At 49.6% G+C, this 23776-nt stretch overlaps 1 protein-coding gene across 1 annotated transcript in view; it reads left to right on the top strand.

Annotated features, from left to right (window-relative positions):
* LOC122383165 (AT-rich interactive domain-containing protein 3C-like) overlaps nt 1–23009 on the top strand; it is a 35212-nt gene extending 12203 nt beyond the window's left edge. Inside the window, exons 5-11 of the mRNA XM_043369337.1 lie at nt 9530–9602; nt 14469–14652; nt 17524–17685; nt 18313–18458; nt 20555–20753; nt 20941–21176; nt 21385–23009. Coding sequence (XP_043225272.1) covers nt 9530–9602; nt 14469–14652; nt 17524–17685; nt 18313–18458; nt 20555–20753; nt 20941–21176; nt 21385–21470 — 1086 coding nt within the window. The 3' untranslated portion in view covers nt 21471–23009. The remainder of the gene's footprint in view (nt 1–9529; nt 9603–14468; nt 14653–17523; nt 17686–18312; nt 18459–20554; nt 20754–20940; nt 21177–21384) is intronic.
* Nucleotides 23010–23776: the final 767 nt, after the last annotated feature.

Here is a 23776-nt window from a genome sequence, read left to right on the forward strand (position 1 = left end):
ATTAAGCCGCCCACAGATAATGACGCCACCCGAAGTAAAAGGCCAGCTCTGAGCTCAGAGATCAATTCATTGTTTAATAATCACTTGATATTCATAGATCGGACAAGAATGAGAGTCTACCATAGCATCGAAGCAGCGCTCAACATGAGCGGTAAATTCCGCCGCCGCCCCGCCTCCCTCCCCCTATCATCTTCCATTATCTGCGCCTCCTCCCTATTATCTTTTTCTTTGTTTTCCTTTCATCGGCTCCTCTATGCGGCGAGATTAATGATTCCGGCCATGTTTACATTTGCATGCTCTCTCTCTGAGGCCGCTCACCGGCGCTCCTCTGATGCCGGGTCGAATCGCGGCGCGCCTGCGAGAGCACCGGCAGTGACGCGGCTATAGTTAGGGTGGGCGAAGGGATGGTAAGGAGGCCGCGAAGGGTTTTGTTGGAAGGGTAAGTTGTCTGATCGGTCATATCGCGTCATCTGGCTTCCTGAATTCTTAGAAAATTACGTTCAACTAAAAACTTTCCAGTAAGATTATGAATTATATCAAACTTTGGATAAATTTAGATATATTTGGACGCATATTTGGATATGGAATATAGCAAACTAGCGAATATGTCATTTCATAGCAAACCTGTGGGCCCATCCTGCCATGGCCGCCGCCGCCGCCCAGCTCCTCCCCATCAGACGCATAGCCACAGTCGACACCGCCATCGCGGCACCCCTCGCTCTGCCGCGGTTGATTGGGCTTTTTGTTGGGCGCTGTCCGCTCCCGCGCGCGCGCCCGTGCACGCGCCTCCCCCGTGTCGCCCCTCCCGCCCCACACAAAAACGCGCGAGTGACGGCGCGTGCCGCGAAACAGACATTTTCCAGCAGCCGTCTGTGACGTCACGCTCAGCTGGCGCTACACCGGACCGGTTCCGTTTTTTGCGCATTTAATATTATGATAGATAGGCACTGTTCTGCAACATCTCGCAGTTAATGTGACCTGATATTCGTTGAAAATGATCTAAATGCTCTCAAGAGGAAAAAAGGGTCTCATAATGACGAGCTTTATGCTGTGATCGTGACGGAAGCTGAATTCCTCGGTGCCATAATGTGCAGTAGTTGCTCATGTACCAAGCGAGCATGTCATCGTAATTATCTGCGAAAACGGCGACTGTCAGGCAACGGTCGGCGGCGCGCCACGTCGTTCCGGCCCGGTCCGCCTCGCCGACAGCACGACTCTATTTGACTTACCCGGGCGCATGATATTCCCTGCAGCCTTCCGACCGCCTGGCTACTTGACTGGCCAAGCGCGAAATGCAATGAGCTACCGCTTTTCCCCGGAATGCATGAGCAGTGCGCGTGCAATAAGTGGAACGATTGCTATTCGAGGAAATATCAATCGGTCGTTCACCAGCAATACGGAAACGGTGAACTAAATACGAAATACCCATTAGGCCACTCATTGATAAGTGTAACGTTCTATAAAATAATTTATTTCAAGAAATCTAAAAACAAATAATGAGGAAAGCTACAAAAGAAATGAGGAACAAATAGTGAAAATGAGGAAGATAAAAATGGCAAAAATAATACCAAGTTTTCACAAAGATATTCAATTATATGACAACAGCTCAGCCATTTCGCACAAAATCAGGTAATAGTTTATGTCCCTCTGTCCAATGTCCATGCACCCAAGCAGCTCTGCCCTCTCAGCTGTCGATATTGTCGCAGCAGGCATCCGTTGGCCGGTTGCCCCTCTCCCAGTCCCCTGTCTACTCGACACCCCGTCCCGCTCGTCTCGGTGGTCCCCCCGGCCGCCGGAGTCATTAGGGCTTAAATTTAACCTCCCCATCGGCTCCCAATGGCATCGGCATCGACGCTGATTGATTTCCAGCCAGCTGTTGTTCCTCTCCAGGGCGATATTTCGCATGCCCGGGCCGTCTCCGGCGAGGGTGGAGACGAGGTGGGGGATAGGTGAAGGGATGAAGATCCAGCTGGGGAGAGATTCTGGTCACTGAAGGATATCGCCCCTCGACAGACGCAGCCTCTCCAGACCGACGCGGGGCTCATCAGGGGCGGGGGCACGGCGTCGCGGCCGACGCTGTCTCATATATAACCGCACAAGGCGCCGGGGGCCGCCCCTCGCGGTGGACAGGGGCGGGCGGAGGGGTGAATGGGCCGGTCAAGACGCCAACGGACGGTCGCCGATCGGAGCCAGTCGGCCCACAAAGAGAGCCCTCCCGACGGCAGCTGTGGTCAGCCCCATCGGAATGTCCACAAAGTCTTCAAAGTTCCCGGCCACAGGCGGGTGAGACGGTCCCGGCGGAAGGGGACGGGGCGGACCGCCGAGGACCATCGGCCCTGACCAGAGACCATATGCCGCCGCTGTAATATATGGACTAGAACAGATTCAAACACCGCCGGAAATGGCCAGGGAGGTGGACGCGATACTGGAATTTTCGGCGTGCTGCGATTTGGACAAGGACCAGAAACGGGCAGGGAGTCCTGTTTGACGCAAACCTCAAACGCGTGCGTGGCACAAAAGTGGGATAAATCACAATCAGGAGCTGTGCGTTTATGATCCGTTCAACAGTGTTATTTATCCAGCCGACGCTGTCGGACGTGATTGGATAATGTCCAATTTCGGCGCTGAGTTAGGATGTGGCTGTGATCGCTGCAGCGGTGCGAGCAATTTTAGCGGCCGTTCGCAGAAGATACGCTTGACATACAAGTCAAAAATATGCTGAAATATTGCTGAGCTAGAGCGGTGTCATCCGAATTATTCCCACAATGATCGTTGGTTTAGTTCAGTTGATCAAGTTCGATGGAAGTTGTGCTATCATTCTGCATTTTAGCCACTTTTAAACGCACAGTAGCCGTTTTCACGACGGGCTATCTGGCGAATGCACCTGATTTGACCAAATCTGTACCAACTCTTCTTTACAGCAAATATCTTTAAATTATGAATTCATTGCAGTGCTTTAGTCTATGATAATGTCTATTTGTGTGACAAAGAAGGTATATATGCAATTAGCGCAACCCTAGCTAATAGCTACGAAGAAACACACTGAACCTAATTTGAACAAATCTGCACCAAATCTGACGCAAATGTTTACCAAATGTGTACCAGATGGCCGTCGTGAAAACGGCTATTATTCACATACCGTAAACCGGGGTGAGTTGATATGGGGTGGTGAGTTGATATAAATTGCTCGAAAAATGTTAAAATGTGTGCTGCTCATCCATTTGTAAACCAATTTTCAGTTTTATTTTTCTGTGAAGTGAAGCAACCAATAAGTGATGCATATAGCTGAGAAAGACATGCATGTGGTGCAGTGCCTTCTTAACACATTACTTTTTTCAAAGTCCTTTTTTTCTTCTGATTTTGAAACTAAGGAAAAGTCCCCACCCTACAGCAAAGACGGTGGATATTCATGGAACAACATGCACTGGGAAAGAAACTACCATCAATTTACTGTTGATCCCAGGTAGTTTTGGGTTTCACCTATAACAACGCTTTTTTATAATTTTAAGAAAAGTGACAGGTGGTGAGTTGATATGCCATCAAGGGGTGAGTTGATATGCATGATAAAAGCTGATACCAGGCTGGTATGCATGCAAATTAGCATGAAATATGGGTCTGCAGGTAAGACAAAGTCAATTAGACCAAATCTTCTTTTCTTTCCCCACATCATTCCATCAACCCCAAAAAGCTTTAGTTTTTTTTCTGAATGTTTGATACGAGGCCTGTTAGTATCACTGATGTTAGTTGTCGGACTTTCGTCCCCGTCTTGAGTTGAGATGTTAGTTTCACAACGTTTCAGCCAGTAACTTCTCCGGCCATAGTCTAATTTGCCTCGATAGTGGAGTGGTTAGAACCGTGGACCATCACCGGGGAAACCCGAGTTCGATTCCCGCTGACTACAGGAGCTTTCGAACTGTTTGACGCGTACGGCGTCACCAACATCCAGGTCCTTCTGAGGGTCAAAGAATACCTGACGAGTGACGACGGCCGGAGAGTAACTGGCCGAAACGTTGTGAAACTAACATCTCAACTCAAGATGGGGACGAAGGTCCGACAACTAACATCAGTGACCCCAGTTTTTTTCTGTAGACATACCTAACATGCAAAAGGCACAGCATGACTCCCTGTCAAGTCTCAAGGTGGCTCCCTACAAGCTACAAAGGAACATTATAGGACACCTATATACATACAGATTAAAAAAAAAATGTTATAATTATTCGTAGTTTCGAAAATGACAGAACTGCGTTTCTGTATGGCTAACAGCGCGGGAATTCTGATCTCGTGAAACTGATTAGTTTTCCTGCTTGGCGGTTGCCAACCGAGAATGAGTGACAAAATGAAATGGAACAAACAATATAAAGAAATTGACTGGTGTTTTAGCCCCCGTCCGTATTCGTGTTTTGCCAGCGTTTAACGTATAGGGGGGGGGGGGGGTCCGTTGGAATCCCATCGTCGTTTGGCCCCTGGTGGAGCTAGAGCTTCGCGGAAAAAAAATGAGCGTGTTGCCCGAGACGCGAGGAAGCCGATGATAACCAACTTTAAGGTCCGAGGTCATTGGTTAACCTTCCAGGTCGGGTCAATTACCCAGAAGTCGGGAAAATAGGGGGTTATTTGAAGTTATTAAATCGAGTTTATTATTTTTTGGCTGTTGCTGATCACGAATGTCATGTTAGTTTTGATCACAGATGTCTTCGTACATTTAGGCCAGGTCAGGTTAGGTCAGGTCAAACGGTAGGTGTCCTGCCGGCTATCCATAGGGAGTGTCAAGTGTCAACTACCACTGACGGTGTCGTAACATGTTACGAAGGCACTAAAACTACTTCGTAAATGATCAAATGCATGTTAAATTCGAAATCGGCCCGAAAAAAAATCTACCCTAGAAACATGTAAAACCCCAAAAAGGGAACCGAAGTCACCAAAGGTCAATGACCTGAGCTGACCTTCAGGTGACCTTGACAGTTGACACCCACAATGCTGCGTGGGACTAACATCATTTACATGTTTGGACGTTACAATCACAAAAAGACTGGAAATGCGCGGATAATGTGAGCCGACTACGCCAAATCGCGATTCCGGCCAAGCGTGGTCTCGAGAATCAGGTCACAAGTCAAAAACCATTTGAGTCAGGGTCATGAAATCTTTAGAACATGTGTAAAATTGATAAACTGACGAGAGGTACTGAAAGTTTCGTCGCGATCGGCCGCTTTTTGCGCGAGTTATGTGCGAAAAGCCGAGGTGGTCTGTTCGCCCGCCTATAAGTGCGAGGGTTAATTTTGGCTTTTGATGTCGAATTCTGTTTTATGTCGCTTATTTCACCTTATAGAATACAGTCCTAATTAGATTCGCTTCACTTCACTTCATTAATATTTTGTTGACTACCAGTCAACAAAAGCTCAGAAGTATATGTATTCTTTCATTTCAATCCATTATCTCTGTCAGAGGCATATCAACCTTGACCCGCAACTGACAATGGGTTTTAACTACAAGAAAATACACTTGTAATTCCAAAATATATTGCCAGTTTTGATACCGTTGACTTGAGGACATGTGACTAGCCAAGTTCAGAATGTTCTAAGTAAAACTAAGTATCATAAAGCGAAAAAATGATGCTGCTAAAATCAAGCCATTTTGATAGCGCTGTGTTGGACATGATTGCGTTTTCATGAATGTGAGGTCTGCTGCCAATCTACTACCATTTTTCTGATGGTTTCTTTCAGGATGTGTTCTCTCATCCTTTTTTAAAACACTGGCATTTTATCAACTCACCTCTGGGCTTCTTTAGCCGAGAAATTTTGAAAAATCCAAAACCATATCAACTCACCCCCTGGGGGGTGGTGAGTTGATATGAACTTTGGCGTTTTAAAAAATGGGCTTAATATATACATTTTTTATTCATTTTTGCTGATTGCCTCACCAAGGCACGTGCCATGAAACTGGCACAAAAAGAATTCCGTAAATGAATGTGGCTTTTAAAGAAATCTAGAAAAACCTCAAAATCCATATCAACTCACCCCGGTTTACGGTATTATTCGCATATTACATGCTAAGGCTGTCATTTCGATAACGACACACCCAACTCATCATTGAGTTTAGTATGTTGAACTCCCGAAATGTTGGCTGCGGTGGTGGCTGTGGTTCGGCATTGCTCGCTGTGGGAACCTCAACTGTCTACATGTCGACACCGCCCGATTCCTATCAAATTAATCGCCGTGTTTAGAAAGCAGAACTCGGATTGCCCGATTTATAACGGCCTAATTGCAGGGTTTCGGCAGTTTATGTTCGCGCTAATTACGCGCTCAAGCCACGAGCACTGTCCCGGTTAGCGTTCTTGGCGCAGATGTTGCAGCACGGGCTTTGACGCACATTTTATGACAGGAAACAGAGCACGCTGTTCGGGCTTAGAGGAACAATGAAGTGGGATTTTCACACCCCGTACACAACATTAGCTTCACCTATCTTAATCGCTACAGAGTTGGTTGCCTAGCAACGGACAGTGTGCTCCGAAATAAACCTTGATTATGGTCCGACACATGCTTCACTGCAATACTGCTGCGGACAAAATGGTTAACCGAGAACAGTCCGTCAAATTAAATAATTACCGACAGAAAAAAACGAAGATAGACGAAAGACATACTATGATGTGTCATCCTTTTTCAAGCCCTCGGACCTGCTATTGGCCTCTTGGCCGTGAGATGGCGTTAATAAATAATCTTTTCTTCTCCCAGCGCATCCCCAAACTTCTAATAAAGCCTGTCCCATCATAATACACATTGCGATACACACATAGATTAACTCAAGATAAACGTTTCAATTCCATTGAAAGATCACGTTTTAGTTCCACTGACTAGTATCAAAGCTGAAATCAGACAAGGTGGATATAGCTAAAGGTTTATTTCGGCTTGCGCGACGGCATATCAGCACAAAGGAGAGAGGCTTTGTGCCCTATTCCGAGCCCAACAAACGCCTTCGGTGTCGTTCTCTTCGATGCAACGCTCAGGCTGTGTCATTTTTAAAGCACAGAAATGGCACTGTCAGTCGACATAACTGTATATCTAAATAGATACATTAGGACCATGTAATGTCTTTTCACTCTAGACAAAGTATCCCGTTAGATTTTAAAAATCAAACATTGGTTCCGCGCTCCAGACACATACATTTTCGAACAAATCAACTTTTTTTACCATTTGGCCTCCCTGGTATTGACAGTTCCATCGGAAAACAGGCTAACCGGTCGCTCTGTTTCAGTCTCTGAGGAGAGGAGTAAACAGACAAAATTGACCTGCCTTCTTTGTGAGAGGCTCGCAAGAAGCAGCCGTTTGATTAAATCTAGCGCTTAGTATTGTGAGTTGTTCTCCGCTGCTTTGTCCCAGTTATCGGATTATTAGGCGGTGCTGTCTCTATTACCGTAAGAAAATTGAGTCAAACTGATGGCTTCCCGTGTACTCGTCCACTAACTACACCCCAATTGAATTGCTCCTAACCGAAGTGATTAAACATTCAGAGAACGGAACTGAGCGCGTATTTCAATGCCCCTGAGGCGCCAGGATGCGGTGGGAGCAAGTCTTTTTATGGCGTGCTAAATTGGCCTATTTTTACCGATTTGGCTCTGCTAAATTGCTGTTGAAACCCGTGCGATCGGTACCTATACCATTCACACGCTGCCTTTTTTATGAACATAGAAGAGACGACGTATGTCGCTTTTAAAACAAGATCCTTTCCATCTCTGATCAACTTGTTAACAAAAATAAATGAGCACTTCTTCACGCGTTCACCTATCATCCTCTGCAAGCCATGTCTCTCGGGCAATCATCGGACAGTCCAATCACTGCCGCTGGTTGATTGTTTGCGAAGGACCCGGCCAGTCGTCCTGATGGCCCGTATTTGCACAACACTTGCCCCTGGTCATTGACAAACGATCGCAATCTCGGGGGGACCGGGACCCTGGCTCTCCCTGGGTCGCCGGCGGCGGCCACCCTATCTCTTTAATCTGTCCGATTTGTAATTCAAATAGAGTCTAGTTAGGCGGCGGCGGCGACTGCCGTTCATTATGAGCCAATGACTTATGGCCGGCCCCGTATTATGAATCAGTAGTGCATTAACATGCGATTGTCGGTGCGACTGGCCCCTGTCCTCGGCTCGGCGGTAATCGGCCTACCTTTGATCATTACCAGATAGCGTTTGAATAATCAAAACTGTGCTCTGGCGAGCGGACGAGGCGAATCGACAGTGGACCAGTCAGAATTAATGGCGAACTAGCAACAGCCAATTCGTCACGCCGGTCTCCGTGTTTTTGCCCGTAATTATTGGGTTCATGCTCCATGCGATTCGGGGTTATTACAGGCTGATTGAATTCAACTCATATAAATCGCTCGTATCGCAAGCTAATTATGTGCCTGTCAACTCCTTATTGCGATTAAAACACTTAACGGTGGATATCTATCACGGTAGTAAACCGCCAATGTCTCACGGAGAGATTAGCACTTCATCGGATTGATCGGAATGGGCTCCCGATGTAAAGACTTTTTTGTTAACCCTTTCACTTAATGCGCTTGTATACTATTTTAGAAAAAGAAGGTGTTATGTTGTGAATGTCCACTTTTGTTTATTAACACTATTTGGAAACATTCATGAGAAAAAAATGAAGCTCACTCAAATGCCACATGTTTGCATTATTGGGAGATGAGCTGCAGCAATGCTCGTAAGATGGCATGATAGTGGCGTCGTGAGGAGCACATGTTTTTCAAAACATTTGGTCGAATTAATTTATTTTGTCTTTAGACAACAACACTCTCCTCAGTTGTCAGCCCCATCAACCGGACAATTAAAGCACGACTTTATGTTTCGACTTGAAGGCTGATTTTCCCACCGTGCCTTTATCCTATACCGTAGCACAGGCGCTGTCTAATAATGTCGGGGCAGCAGAAGACTGATGATGGGACAGGTTTTATTGGAAGTTTTGGGGGTGCGCTGGCAGAAGGAAAGATCATTTATTAACGAGCAGTGCCGCCATCTCACGGCCAATAGGCCAATAGCACGGCCAAGTGATAAATCAAACTGCTATAGACACCGACAGCATTGTCAAACTCTCATTGTAATTGTGTTAGAAAGTAGCGGAAGATTTCAGTCGGCCATGCTTCTTTTGGCTGTGCGGTTAAAACTGCATAACATTTTACGTTTAAGTGCTTGCTCAATGCCATTGTGGCATTTTCTCCGACACTAAAATACCAATTTTTAAGACCATAAACGGTTGATGTGAGCTGTTTCATGCGAAAAGCTATCGCATGATCTCATGCAGGGCGCCGTGTTATTGTTACGAAGAACCAATTATATGCAATGAACAGGTATGCCAACCTGTTTCATTCCGAATAGCGCCCTTCAGACCCGGAACATTTCGTGGTTTGTAATAATGCTTCAGCGGCCATGTCTCTAGGCTGATTATCTTTATTTATTTAAATTGAAATTTGAAATGGGTTAATTTTATTTAGTGTGTCTTATGATGTTATATCAGCCATACATTTTTTTCTTTCAGTTGTACGAGATCGACGACAATCCAAAAAGAAAGGAGTTTCTGGACGAGCTGTTTCGCTTCATGCAGAATCGAGGTAAGACTTCTGAAGCTTTGAGCTTGTAATAATAGACTTGACACTATGCATGGGGATCCACTTCAAACTACCGATTTTCTTTCTGTCTTCCTTCCAGGCTGTCAAAACCAAGTTATCTCAAATATCTAGCCCTTCTTATTCTCCGTGCCTCTGATCACGTTTAAAATCTATCCGTTGCTTGTGATACCCGAGTCGCATGCTTCAAATGGTCAACATATCGATGCCTATCAGAGTTAGCTGCTGACTCAAGACCCTACCCTCATGGGTGGCGAGGAGTCACAACTGAGGCAGGAATGGAATAACGGTGACGAATGAACTCAGAAGGCATGGAATGCTGAGCTTGGGCTACGTAGGATCAGCAAAAGACATCACACAAACAGACGAACTTCCGCTTGCGTGCAAATTACTGTTGTGTCCGACAGTGGTGAATAATAATCAAATATGAATAGTGATATGACCCTTGGTGGCGACTACTACCGGCTTGCCTGTGCAATGTGCACTGCAGTGACGCTGCCGTGCTGCATCGCAACACGTCACGCCTGTGACGATCGATAGCGTCACGGTAGCGCTACGGCAGCGTCACGGTAGCGTGGCAGCATTACGGTAGCATTACCTACGCCAGTAGTCCCGCCCTGGCCGCATTCCCGGTGAACCGGTGACCTGATGACCGAAGATCGGGTGTGTGTGATCAGTTAGCATGTCACGGGGGAATGCCTCTCCACCGGTCGTGTCGCCGCCGGCCCCCGGGCACCCGGTGAATCGGTAATACCCTGGGAAACGGTCGCCGCCTTTGTCTCAGCTGTCCGGGTATGGAGATGGTGTTTGCGGCGCCAGTCTGGAGCCAGTAGCCGGCGCCCGTCGGCCCGCCCCATACCATACGACCCGGACAGTCTCGCGCTGTGATAGTGACAGTGGGTGGACGCATCGGACACACCGTCCTTTCGCGTTTCATTCCGTTTGATTGAGCTGCTGTAATCCGTGTGGGTAGGGCTGGGATCGGATTATTTCGGCGGGGGGCGTGCGGTGTCCGCATTGCGGTCTGGATGGGGATTCGATAGGGGTGGACGGGGACCCGATCAGGTCGGGTGGGGGTTCGTAGCGGGGAGCCGGCACTATAAACAGCCGACTCACCCGTGAGAAAGACGACTGATGGGAATCAGACAGTGTCCAGATGGGGTGACTGACAGGGTTGGGCAGACGGGACGCGCTAGTAGAGGTGCACATTTAGGTGCTAGAGTGCCCATGTGCTGGTCATTCGGCTTCATGTGATGTCATGGTACTCTGCAGGTCATACCGGATTGAGTTGTTATGATAAATTTACGAGTCATGATGAACAAGAAAAACGTGGTCATGTTTTCAATTTTCATTCTCGTTTCGGGGATAGTAAATGATTTTATTGCCAGTTCAGGCAACACGAGCGTTGCATCATAATCCTTGAAATAACAACTCATCATAAGCTTGATCATACGTTTGATCGTGATCATGCCATGCCGCTTAAATTAACAACTAGCCAGGGAAGTCCTGTTTAGCAAGCTTTCATTCGAACAGGACTCGTTGGGCTAAGGGAGGACATGATCGAGTGAAATAAGACGAGACGGGACTGACGATAATGAGCTAAGGAGGATGAGACTGATGATTGAACACTTCTGACAGGACTGATGGGAGTGGACTGAGTGAAGGGACGACTGATGAAAACGGGCTGTGCTGAGGGAGGGAGGAACTGATGGAAGCGTGCCCAGGGAGATCAAAATTTAAACCTTGTGGGAGTGACTGAGGTAGAGCGGGACTGACTGATATGACTGACTGATAACAAAGGGATAGGTCCAGAGAGGTGTCGAAGAGTCCACCCTTTACCGGGTCCAAACACGCCCCATTAATTATTCCACGGAGCTCTTTCACGCCCTCCGGATGGCGCCGAGCTGTATTTTATATCAATTATTTCCGCCGGTGTGCAGTTTTTGCCTCCTCTCCGCCCTGAACAATAATAACCACCTACCTGGTGAGAAAAACGGTCATTTATTTGGCGCATATGGTGCTGTGAGGGGACTGTGGACTGGTCAAACAAACACCATCCGGTGACGGAAGGATTCGGCACCATGGAGGCTCTAGGATACGCTCTTCTGGTCACACTTGTTAGACGATGAACGTGCGATAGACAGCAAAAATCCAGTCTGCTAACTGTTAGATCTGCGAATTAGCGGCAGAGTCTGCTTTCCTTGATTAGGCTGGCAGCCGTGCTTCGCATGATCAGATAAAGCAGTACCCATGGTTTAGTCACCTGCAGAACACGTAGCCTGCGTGTAGTGTTTGTAGCGAATTTAAATGCCTCCAGTAAATACTTACCGAGATAAATTACCTGATTCCGGGGATCGACATCGACGTATTACCCGAGATTGGATTTATTGTTCACCTGTCGCGTCACACTTTACGGGTTTATTTAAAGTTCCTGTGGGACAAAACACCAACGAAACGACCGCCTGGAATGCCGGCAAACAATGGCGCATTGGCTATCAGCGCAGCGTTCCGGAATAAAACGGCAATTAAAACGGTCGAAAATCGGGGAGACGGCCGCCGCTGCCGGATAAAAACATTATCATAAATCGGCGTCGGCTGGCCGGCCACCCAGCGCCGCGCAGCAGCTCCCGGCAGGAGCGGGCAGCGCCGCACACCTTCGCTGACGAACGGGCCGAGTTTTTCCGCCGGCCGAAACAAGCCAGAGGAATGATCGGTATGTTCGGCTGCTGTGCTCTCCAGAGGAAGAGATGCTGGCTGACGAAAGCAGCGGTAGTTCCGGACGAAAGGAAAGGTTCAGAAGCCATATATGCACTATGCAGGTTCATGCGATATCAGACAATACACCTGGTTTAGTGCTTCGTTTTGCTGCATTTTATCAGGAAGACGACACAGACGGATGATACTATAAATAAATGGCTTCAAAAATATATTTCTCGGTTATTTTGGCAAGGACTCGAAAGAATAGTGCAATGGTGCAGCCCATTGCATGAATTTTATGTGTAGATTACAATGCATTTCAGCTCAGGCTGCATAGTAACTAGCATAATCTGTACCCAGAAATGTGACAGGTGAACCGTCACCCCCCCTCCCCCCGTCTCGTTTTCCGTTTATGGCTGCGCGGTAGCTGCCGTCCCCGTGGGCCCGCTCTGGCTCGGTAGCACCACTGCTGTTTTACTCGTCATAAACCCACCTCTCAGCTGAACGTGCTCCAGTCCCCGTGGCACCCCTGGTCACCCTCTCACAGTCCCGTGCCTCCGTCTCAGTGGCGCGCCCGGCCGCCAACAGCTGCTTCTTTGATTTCAAATGACAAATGAGGCAGATATTTTTGACGTCGCTAGACAAAGCCGGTGCCATTGTGCGTCCGACCTCTGTTTGAATATCAAACCCGGTGTGTTCCGCTGGTAATCTGGCCGCAGATGGGGCCATATTTCACATCTGCGGGCCGTACACCGGAACGATTCGGTCGGATTAGGGGGCGTCGTTTTTGCGGCCTACCTCACGCCGCTCGGCTGAATTATGTAAACAGCAGCTGGACGCACGATGGTGATCATCGTTGTGGCATCTCCGATCGCCGCCCCCCGCCCCCGCCCCCGCCCCCGCCCCGCGGTGCGCGGCATCCACCCAAGACTGATATCGGGTCGACATCAAGCGTGCCATGCGAACAATGTCGGCAAAAAGCGGTGCCGATCGGTCGCTGCCGTCCGGCGCCGGCTGGACCCCCTCGGCCTCCCTTTCAGGCGCCGCGGAGGTTTTTCTGCGCCGCGCGTGTCTCGGCGGCGGGACACAAAGGTGGCGCCGCGCCGCGCCGCGACCGTCCCCGTGCGCCGCTATCGTCTCCACGATCGTGTCACAGGTGCCCCGAGAGCCAGTCCGCGTGCCAGAGTCATAACACGCGGTGACCGAATGGTAGAACCAGGGGTAGCCAGTAACAGTTGGTAGCATTAGGCCAAATGGGCGCTCAAAAACTACTACCCCATAGGGTTTACATGTTAAATCGACCTTTTTCAAGCGAGCCCCACACGTAAACTAAAAGATAAATTGCCAATATTATTGTGGGGAAAGGTAGCCTAAAGCTTCCTCTACAACCTTCTTATCTAGCGTTTTTCGATGCGGAGGCCATAACAGGTCCAAAAAGCATTGGGCGCTGCCCGAAGTACCAAAATCCCCTCCATGAGGGCACTAGTTCCTGCGCATGCGCACATTGCCTCAACCCTGTACTAGCGTAAGTTAGCGATACTGCTCACGGACTCGATCAGCCAATGAGCGTCCCCGATTACCTTAATAGATGTCGCTAGCATCACGTAAATCCTGCTTGCGAACACATTTTAAGAATGAAACAGCTGCGCCATTTCCGCCTTCCATAGATTCCTTCCATCTTAGTATCAACTATAGGCTTTTCAACTAACTTTATTCTAAGTATTAAACTACGGTTAGTATGTTATTTCTGGTTCATATAATTTAAAAATAACGGCTTTATGAATTTAGCTTTACTCGTCATAATGGAATACTCTATTTATTCCATATTCAAAAAATATATCACCTTCCATGTAACTTATCCAGGTAAAATAGGCGCTTTCCGCGTCGTTGGTGTACCCGTTGTTCTATATACCCTGGGTAGAAGGGAGCCGCACAATGGAAAACTCGAGAGCGGTCTGTTTGTTTTATTAGTGGTTTGTTGCAGGTGAATCATCAGATGATTTTGTGATGCCATTTATATGCTTGCTTTTACCTACTTTACAAGCGTCAAGCACGATAACCTGCAGGATGAGTCAGCCATCAAGGATGCATAAGCTGCATATGAGTCGATACTCGCTGTGGCTTGTGTTTGATGTATTTTTATTTTATTTTCAGGCACACCAATCAACCGTCTGCCGATCATGGCGAAACAGGTGCTCGATCTATACGAGCTCTACAACTTGGTGGTAGCCCGTGGCGGCTTGGTAGAAGTCATCAACAAGAAACTGTGGCAGGAGATCATCAAGGGCCTGAAGCTGCCCTCCTCCATCACGTCAGCTGCATTCACTCTCCGGACACAGTGAGTAAAATATGTTTGTTATTGGCTCATGTTCGTATTGGCTCGGCCACATGGGTTAGGTACTCAGTTTATAAAATGCGTATACTAGCTGAAAATATTCAAATATAAGAAATATCTAAGCTCCAAGCTCAGATATTAGTAAAAAAAAAAAGACAAATATGTCGATGCTTTAAACAGCAATGGGTGCATCAATTTCAAATCGGCATCGCATACCACCCTCTCATCACCAGCCATCAAAATTTGTTTGCACGCCTATCAACTCCGAATCTCCGCCAATCTGCCGGCTCCGCTCACCCCGGACCCGTTCGCTGAACTTCCGCGAAACGAGCGCGTTACGATACCCTGGAGCACGCCGTTACACCTCGTACGATTTGTTACACAATCGGCGTGCGGCCATTTCGGAGCCAGTGCCGGGCGTCGCGCACGCGAGTGGCAGATATTGGGGAGGCTGATGGGCGCTGGCGCACCCGCGAAGGGTCAGCGCTAGCCACCCGCGGCCGGCTCGACCATCGCGAGGCAGGCGGCTCCAGCGAGTAATTGAATCCAACTATCGATTGCAGGTAACGAGAGTGGATGATTTAGGACCGATCGTCGGGATGAGGGGTTAATTGGTGCCACACGCCGGCTGGCCGCTCAGGCCGATCACGATCCAGGGGATGAGATGAGGTAGGATGTTTGGCCGCTTGGCGAGCATGTGTGATAAGAAAACAGACCCTTCCTCGGCGTTCTGATACAGCATTCCATACACCGGTGCCACTGGTGCTGCAGGATCTTGTATGACCTCTCTATGACGTATAACATCACTGACAGGCGTGTCAATGCCGTTAAATATGATGTCAGCAACGCCATTGTCTGTGCTTCTGAGCCTGCGTGCCTACCGAGCTCCCCATCATTGCTCACTGCAGGCCAATGTGATGCCCCAGCACGCGCTGCGCATAATTACTCCCTTCTAGCAGCCCAGTCTGCGTATTTAACCGTGCATTATCCAACAATGCATTAGCACTGCCTACGGTGGCGTACCGAGGCTGGCGCGTCGGAGGGCTGAAGAGCGCCCCAAGAAGGCGATGCTGAGGGGTGAGGCCCGCAGGCCAGCCGGCCAACAATTAGAGACCGGCATTAGCATCTTAATATCAGCTAATGTCAGACCGAGAAACGCGCCGGGACCGGGCCGGTCGTGCTGATGGGGTGCGCTGTTCCCCGAAACTGAGCCGAGCAGAGGCCGAGTGCTGCGGCTAATCGGCAGCGTCTGGGGGAAGCTGGGCGTATGATTATACAGATAGCCGGACTGCCGAGCTAGTTTGTTTAAAATGGTGAGATATGAGCCTTTGATACTTATTACGCAAATGTGGCGGCTGTTCGCCAGAAGACGGAGCGATGAGAGTTCATAAAGCGAGATTGATGACAGACATGCAGACCTGAGTTATTGCTGTGAATAAAAAGTGCAGATTACAATCAACTCTTCCCGTGATACCCTATCTCACTCAGTCACGCGAGCGTCAGACCAACTTAGCCAGCGCGCATCCGAGCTGCCACAAAGATGCTACAATTTGTATGCAGAAGCTCTCAGCGGCAGTGCTTGTGTGTAGAGCAATTTTCGTCGTCTCTCTCGACGATTATTACGATATAACTCTGCCGACTTCAAGGCTGGGACGAATAACGACGCTCTTCTCAACGCACTCCGTGCTCTGCGCCCCGACACCACCCAATTTCACCGCTCTCGTCAGCGGGCCTTCGAACTCCGCGAGATGCGCCACGCCCAAGTTTGATCACATGCCGTAAAACGGCGCACGCACTCATCTCGCCCGCTGAATCGCGTCTGATTACAGCCCGCACGCACCATCGAGTCCGATTGCAGCGCGACTGCACCCCGATTGCAGGCTGATTACAGTCGGCCAGTGGCCTCGGCGGCCGGCCGGCCTCCGAGCCGACTCGAATTACACCGGGACAATGGCACCGTAATACCGGCGCCGCAGCCTCAGCCCGACAATTCCCGGATTCATATCAGTGAAGCGGGCGGCTAACGCGTCCGCCGCACGGCAGCGTCGGACGCGGCTGGCGGTCGGGGCCCGCCGCCGCGGTCGGAGGCGCCTTCCCCGAACTCAGCCCGATTAATGACTCGGAGAAGGTGCTGCCGCCGGCGGCGACCGTGGATCGCTGGCTGATATCGCGCTTTATGACTCTCCGGCGCGGTGGAGAGGTAGCGGCAAAGGTGGCTAGGCGGTTGGACCTTGGTCGACAGTCTTCCCGCAATCAACGGCATCACTCAATGGGCCATCGGGCTTATAGTTGCACCTGACCTCGTCTGTTTCCTGCATTGGTGGTATGGTAATTGTCCTGCCGACATAGTTAGATCTCACCATCCATGAACACCAAAGACGCAATAACTTACCAAAGCTACGTCCCAGCTTCCCGCGAACACATCGCGGGGGATCCCACCACAGTCATGCACCGCTGTCCGCAATCCTTGATGACGTCACCCACCATCCATGACGTCACGCCACGCTGCGATGTTCTGCGGACCTCCCTGCGGGCCCGCCCGGGCGGAGGGCGGGCACGGCCTGCGCCGAGTGACGGCCGCGCGGACTGCGCCGCCGGCGCCCCGTCCGACTCGTGATGCCTTCATCAGTGGGAAAGACGTGGGTCGGACGAGCTGGCGGAAATGACCGGCCCGTGATCGGAGGCTGATTTTCGATTCGATAGGTGGGCGGGAGATTGGGGATAGGTGAAGCCAATATCGCGAGACGCGAAGAGAGAAGAACTGTTACACGGGCCGAGTTCGACGTCGTTTACTACATGTTCAGCTTGTTCCATGGTAAGCATGTAAGAACTGCGTTTCCAGACACAAATATAATAACGTTTTCTCTTTTTCAGGTACATGAAGTACCTGTACCCGCAGGAATGTCAGAAGGAGGGTCTGAGCAGTCCCTCGGAGCTACAGGCCGCCGTCGACGGAAACCGACGGGAAGGTCGACGCAGCAGCTACACCAACAACTCCTATGCCGACTTCGTGCAGCGCTCGCCGCTCCTCTCCGGGTGAGTGTCGTCAGGTCATAGAAGGGGAGGGATAGGTCACGGATGGGGCACTTGTCAGGGAGAGCTATAAGGTAATGTCAGGGAAGGTGTGATAGGAACAATCACAAAGTATCGGCTCTTAATCGTAGTCCGGGGCAGAGGGATGTTTCCGCCAAGCGGAACTCTCAATTCAGGAGCCACTAAGGTCAAAGGCCAATAAGTCGTGGTAGGCATCGTGACCTTTGGTGTTAGAGGGCCAATGCAAATGTCTCTAGGTGCCACAGTTGCAGTGTTGGCCGAGGGTGGGGACCACTTACTTGGAAAGCCGCGCGCCTGATTTCTAGAATCATGTCAAAAGGTGATTAACATGTAATGAGACGGCCATGCGGTTAGTTCCTTGTTGAATACAGGCCATGAGTGTAATTGCGGAGTGTACCGTTTGACGCCAGCAGAAAACCGTCGAGTCATGGACGTTTCATTTTTTCGCAACAATTAGCAAAGTGCGCCACAATAATTAACCATTGTCATACCAAGCGGGATCATTTGCTCGACTCGAATGAAAATGAACGGTTACTGAATTCACATGCGTGAGAACACCACACGCCAATGCAGGAGCATCATGCTAATATATTTTGTCTTTCTTTGCAGACAAATGGCTCCGTCGTTTGGCCTCGGTAACGGGATGCCGATGCCGACATCGCTGCACCAGCAGGGCCTGTCTCCGCTGTCACTGGTCACCAGCCGGCCGGCAGCCCCCGGATCCAACGGGCCCGCCGGACACCCCATGCCACCCAGTGAGTATCCGGGATCCAAAGGACCCGCCGGACACCCCTGGATGCCCATTGGACCACCATGCTGGTGTGCCGTGGAACTTGGCCCTTGTGACTGTGTGAATGGTAGGAAAGCGTCAATCTTTGATTTAGTGCTGGAGCCCTGCATGTGAATGACCGAATTTCTGCGGCGAAGTTTTTTGATGGTGGCGAAATTATTATTTAGACGTGGGATCTTTGGCAATTATGATCGACGCTAATAACTAAAACTTCGCCAATTATCGACCACCCCTTCAAAGACAGACGCATAAATTTCCTCCAGCCCGGCCGGGAATCGTCAGTGTGCATATTAACCAAGCGCCAGTGGGTATTTCTGCGCCACTCGGCACGCCCGGGGCAACGGTTCTTCGGCCACCGGATGCTCGGGTAGTCCGAATGCTGTTCTGTTTATCAATGGCAGGGTGGCCTTGAACGGGGCCCATCCCGCTCCAAGCTGATACGGCCGTCCCAACAATCATAGCCGATCAATTACCATGTGATGTACTGGTTGGTGGATACAGAACAGACCGTAGGTGGTGGCGTTAGCACGGAGAGTGACCAAAAACCATGTTCATAAGGCCTGTGGAAAGGAAACCAGGCGGGTATTGGTAGCATTCTCACAGCTTATTGATTTGTTGGCCCTTCAGTCCTCGCTTTATCATTCCTTTATCAATGCAGTGAAGGTCTTCTTCCTGTAGAAATATGTACAGAAATCTTTCTGAAACTCTGGAGCGTCTTCGCGTGACCCCTCACACAGACATACGCCACCCTACCGACCCTCTTCATCCAGGAGGCGTCAATCGTCATCCAATCTCGCCACACCTCCCTCTCTGCCCAAAGGACCGCCGGCGAGCGGCTATCATGTCAACATCATCATCGTATATTCATTATTCGGGGGTGCCGGCGGCGCGGCGGGCCGGCGGGCGGCGTCCAGTAATGGCGGCCATTATGTCGACCCTCGGGCGTGCGGCCCTCCGTAATCGGCCATTATCGAATCAATCCCCGATCCGACATCTGGCCCGAACCCCGGGCACAAACAGAATAATTAAACGACTATTTTAAAGACATCGCGGCGCCGGCCGCGGCCACAGCGCGGTTTGGTAGGGGACGGAGCCGAGAGATGAAGCAGCGAGGGGTTTGGACGTGGAGCGATTATCTGACCGCGAGAGGACCGCGCCGGCGCGGGCGATGCTCGAGGCGGGCTGATCGCGCGGTCACGCGCATATCAAGTATGATTACTGACTGTTTATCGTCGAGGTGTTTATGGTCTCTAGGAGAGCAGTTCACTCCCATTTATTGGTATTCCTAATATCACGAGATGAGGGGAATAACTTCACAAGAAGCGAGCATCATAGGTACTGCATACCAATGAACAATGCATCGTATTACATAAAAGGGTGTTTGCATATCATATTATGCTTGTAATATTTTACGGTCTCTCTGCTCTTCTGCCTCTGAATGTACTCATCATCAGTTACTGCTCAAATAAAATTTCAATAGCGCTATTCGAAAATACAGTCCTGCAAAGCGGTGCACCGTGCACCCATCACCCTCCATATTGCTCATAAAGGACCAGCGGGATTTCAAGTTAGTCATTTCCGACACGATAGTTCAGCACTCGGCGGGAGGGCCCGTACGTGGATGGGTGCCGCCGCCGCCCGCCCGTAACGCTAGTTAACGATGATAAATCGACCGAATGTAACTTATATTTGCATATAATCGCCGCCGCCGTTCAGGGCCGATGCAGGCCGGAATGAATGATCAATAATTGGCGCGCCGCCAACAATGCAGCTCGCCGGCGACCGATCAAGGCCTGGTGATTCATGGTCCGGAAACCCCGGCTCCGGTTCTGGCCTCCCGCACTGCGGTACGCGCGCCTGAATTCGCTGCGCCCGGCCCTCGGCCCGGGCCTCCCGCACTGCGCTCGTACGCGCGCCTGCGTCCGTTACGCCTGCCACAAGGTCCAGCTCCGGTTCTGGGCCTCCCGCGCTGCCCTCTTACGCACGCCTGTCCTCCGGCTCGCGCGCAGGAAGCAGGCAGTAGGGCTGACGCTCTTCTCTGACGCTCTTACCCCTCCGCAGGCTCGCCGTTCCTGCCGGCCATGGGTGGTCCAGTGATGCCGTCAGCCAACGATACGCTGATGACGCTCTGGAGCCTCTACAACCGCCAGCAGCAGCAGCAGCAGCCGCCCTCGCCGCCCGGCCGCCGCCCCGAACCGCCCCCGCCAGCGGCGCCGCAGAGCGAGGCGCTCAACCTGGGCGTCCGACGGGAGATGGCCAGGTACGCGGCGTCTCTTCTTGTAATGACTCTTTCCTTCTATTCTTATCCTTACTGCTTCATTCTGTGCACATCGGCTAAAAAATAACGATATTTGATTTTCTTCATTTTGTCTTTTCTATTCATTTGTTGTTAATATTCAGGCTTTATGTAAAAGACTGATCATAAACGCTCTTTTATCCTTCTCCAGACAGGAGCGGGAGAGGGAGCAGCAAGAGCGGGAGCGGGAGCAGCTGGAGCGGGACAGGAGTCGCGAGCTGGAGCTGCACAGGGAGCGGGAGCTGGAGCTGGAGAGAGAGCGGGAGAGGGAGATGAAGCGCGAGATGCCCGAGGACATGTCGCCGCCCAACAAACGGGCAAAGTCCGAGGAGGGCGACAACAAAATGGAGTCTATGCCGCACACCAAAATGAGCATATCCTCGAAAGGTAGGTAAAACTTGTGTGCTCAATTAGCCAAACGTTTGACATGTTGCATTCTTTCGCAGGTTCGCTTGCCCGTCATACCTACAAGTACCTACAGTGTATCTGAGATGTCGAAATAGATGTAATTTTCACCGCTCTTATTTTCTGTCTTTGCTGCATTATTTTTTTTTCAGCATATAGTGGCATAAACACCGCTTTCTCCCTATTTCAGCTGACGGCAGTCTCGTCCTGAGCATGGAGCTCAACGGCGTCGTGTACCAGGGCATTCTGTTCGCGCAGCCCAGCCCAGGCCGCTGATCTCCAGCCCTGCCGCCATCTCGAGCTTCTGAAACAAGTACTAGTGTGACGTGTCGCCACTAGATGGCACCGCTGGATTTCGAGCCGCGGGCTAATCGATCTCGTAGTCACGGCGTCGAACTCGCGTGCCCTGGCCGGCCGGCAGCGGTGGCTCTCGCGGCTCGCGGATGAAATACTGACATACTCACCAGAAACCTTGGGGTCAAAGCGCCCTTGAACCTGGGTCAACGTGTCCTTGACCTCGGATCAGCGACTGGGTGGCGTGGTTTCAACACCACGAGAAGATGTCTGTTGTCCGTGTTGTTGAATGTCTGTCAGCTAGTGGCTCTCTCCTATGTAAATAATCAGTTGTTGTTGGGAGCTTCGCCAGCTGTAGCGACGGCGGTAGACAGTGCAATGTGTACCATAAGCTAGCAGATCCTGTATACGAATGTTTGGGGGCTTCTATGTCACTTACGTATTGCTGACCACTTTGGAGAATATTTTGACTTTGATCTTTATCCTAGATGTTCTCAGGGCGAGGTAATTCCAACATTTTAATAGAACTGTGATTATTTAAATATTGCATTGTTTCAGACATTTTTATCTATTTAAATGATGTTCAGTGCTTCAATGAATTGAGCATGAACGCCAAAACGTCTAATTTTTTTAACCAGCGCAAGAGTTCGGAACTGTCAAGCATACCATAACATTTTCAATGTTTTAGCTTACGGCTTCACTTTATTTCATCATTGCGACAATTGGACAATTGGTGAAAGCAGGACCTTGCTCGTCTGACGGATGAGCAAGGCGTGTACATGTAACTTCTTGTACTTAACAGATGTAAGTACGTTCCAAGAGCCCCTGTACAAAGTCTTACCTCAGAACGTAAGATCAGGATCGTTCCTATTTAGGCGTTATTGGGGAAATTGTGATGATGTGAGCGTAGAAATATTACATGTGTTCTAGCATGATATGTAAACTCTGTATCACTCCAAATTATGGGCAGTATCCCGTGAATGACGATGCTGCCGTAATCTGTATGAATATTGTATTCATTTACTCTGTTCCCTGTATTTATTCTCCTTTGGTCGGGTGCCTTTACCCGACTAAATAAATGTACCGCGTCCTTGTTGCGTATGTCTCCCGGGAACTTCCATATGGTTTTGATTGTATCACTTCTCTGTGTCGTTTTGGAGACAGGGGCCTGTTTCGGGGTATGGGCGCCACCCGTTGCTCGGTGTACCCTGCTATTGAAATGTGCGTGCGTGCGTGCACGTGCTGTGTGTATCCGCAGCCAAATAGGTATCAGTGGCACGACAGAACGGCACGGGACCCCCTGAGGAAGTATCTATGGGAGCAGCGCTTAGCGACTTCGGTTCGACTGACCCCTGTACCCCTGTGCTCGCGTATATGTGTGTGTTCAGTGGGAATCCAACGGCAGTCTGGGGAGCCATCGGCAGTGACCCGTTATCGGCTCTGCGCTGTCGCAGATTCGAGAAAGACCCTACTGCTCCGATATGCTGCATGCCAAAGTCACTAATAAACGTGTTCAAATGGAAAATTTGTTTCCAACTGATAAGTACACGCAAACGTCACGCTCATGCTATTGCTCTTCGCAACAGACACGGCACATTGTGAAGTTTCATACAGGAACTGATTACTGAAGCGCGGATTGGAGGGTCGCGCGCCTAATTCAGGTTATGCCGCATTTTTTTCGAAAAACACTGATTTTTTATTTTTATTTTTGTTTGTTTCGGGGATGTGTTAAAATTGGATTTTTGCATTTGGCAAGAAAATATCATCCTGAGCCTTGTTTGAACCTTCTAACACGTACTTCCTAAAATGAATTACGCACAAATAAATGCTGGACTTTTTGTAATAATTTTTGCTTAGAGAACCATTATGGTTGCGCATCACTAAGTTTGCTCCAAATTTCCGCACTGACATTTCAAATGAATTCCAGCTGTCCCTTTTTTGGCAACCTCAATGCAGAGATGCACGAAGTCCTTCTGGATGCGAACGTATGACGGTTTTAAGGTTTCTGTTAGAGCCGGTACCAGGCATTTCTAGGAGCTCCTGCGTCCGTAAGCGTACGTCACAGCACCAATGCAGCGGTTCGACATACCTTTTGGCGTATTTCTTTGGCAGAGACAAAATGGCAAAACAATGATAGAAGCCTAGTTTTAAAAAAGTCTGAAAGTTCAAGATAGAATTTATATAAACATGCGGCGTTAAAAGTCTAGATATGTCTGTCTACTACTAAATATTGGAGGATTATTAAGGCATTCGAAAAAATACGTTGCAGCATTGCAAATATGAAACTT

This window comes from Amphibalanus amphitrite, unplaced genomic scaffold (genome assembly GCF_019059575.1).
Source record: "Amphibalanus amphitrite isolate SeventyFive unplaced genomic scaffold, NRLGWU_Aamphi_draft 000156F_arrow, whole genome shotgun sequence".
Taxonomy (NCBI): Eukaryota; Metazoa; Arthropoda; class Thecostraca; order Balanomorpha; family Balanidae; genus Amphibalanus; species Amphibalanus amphitrite.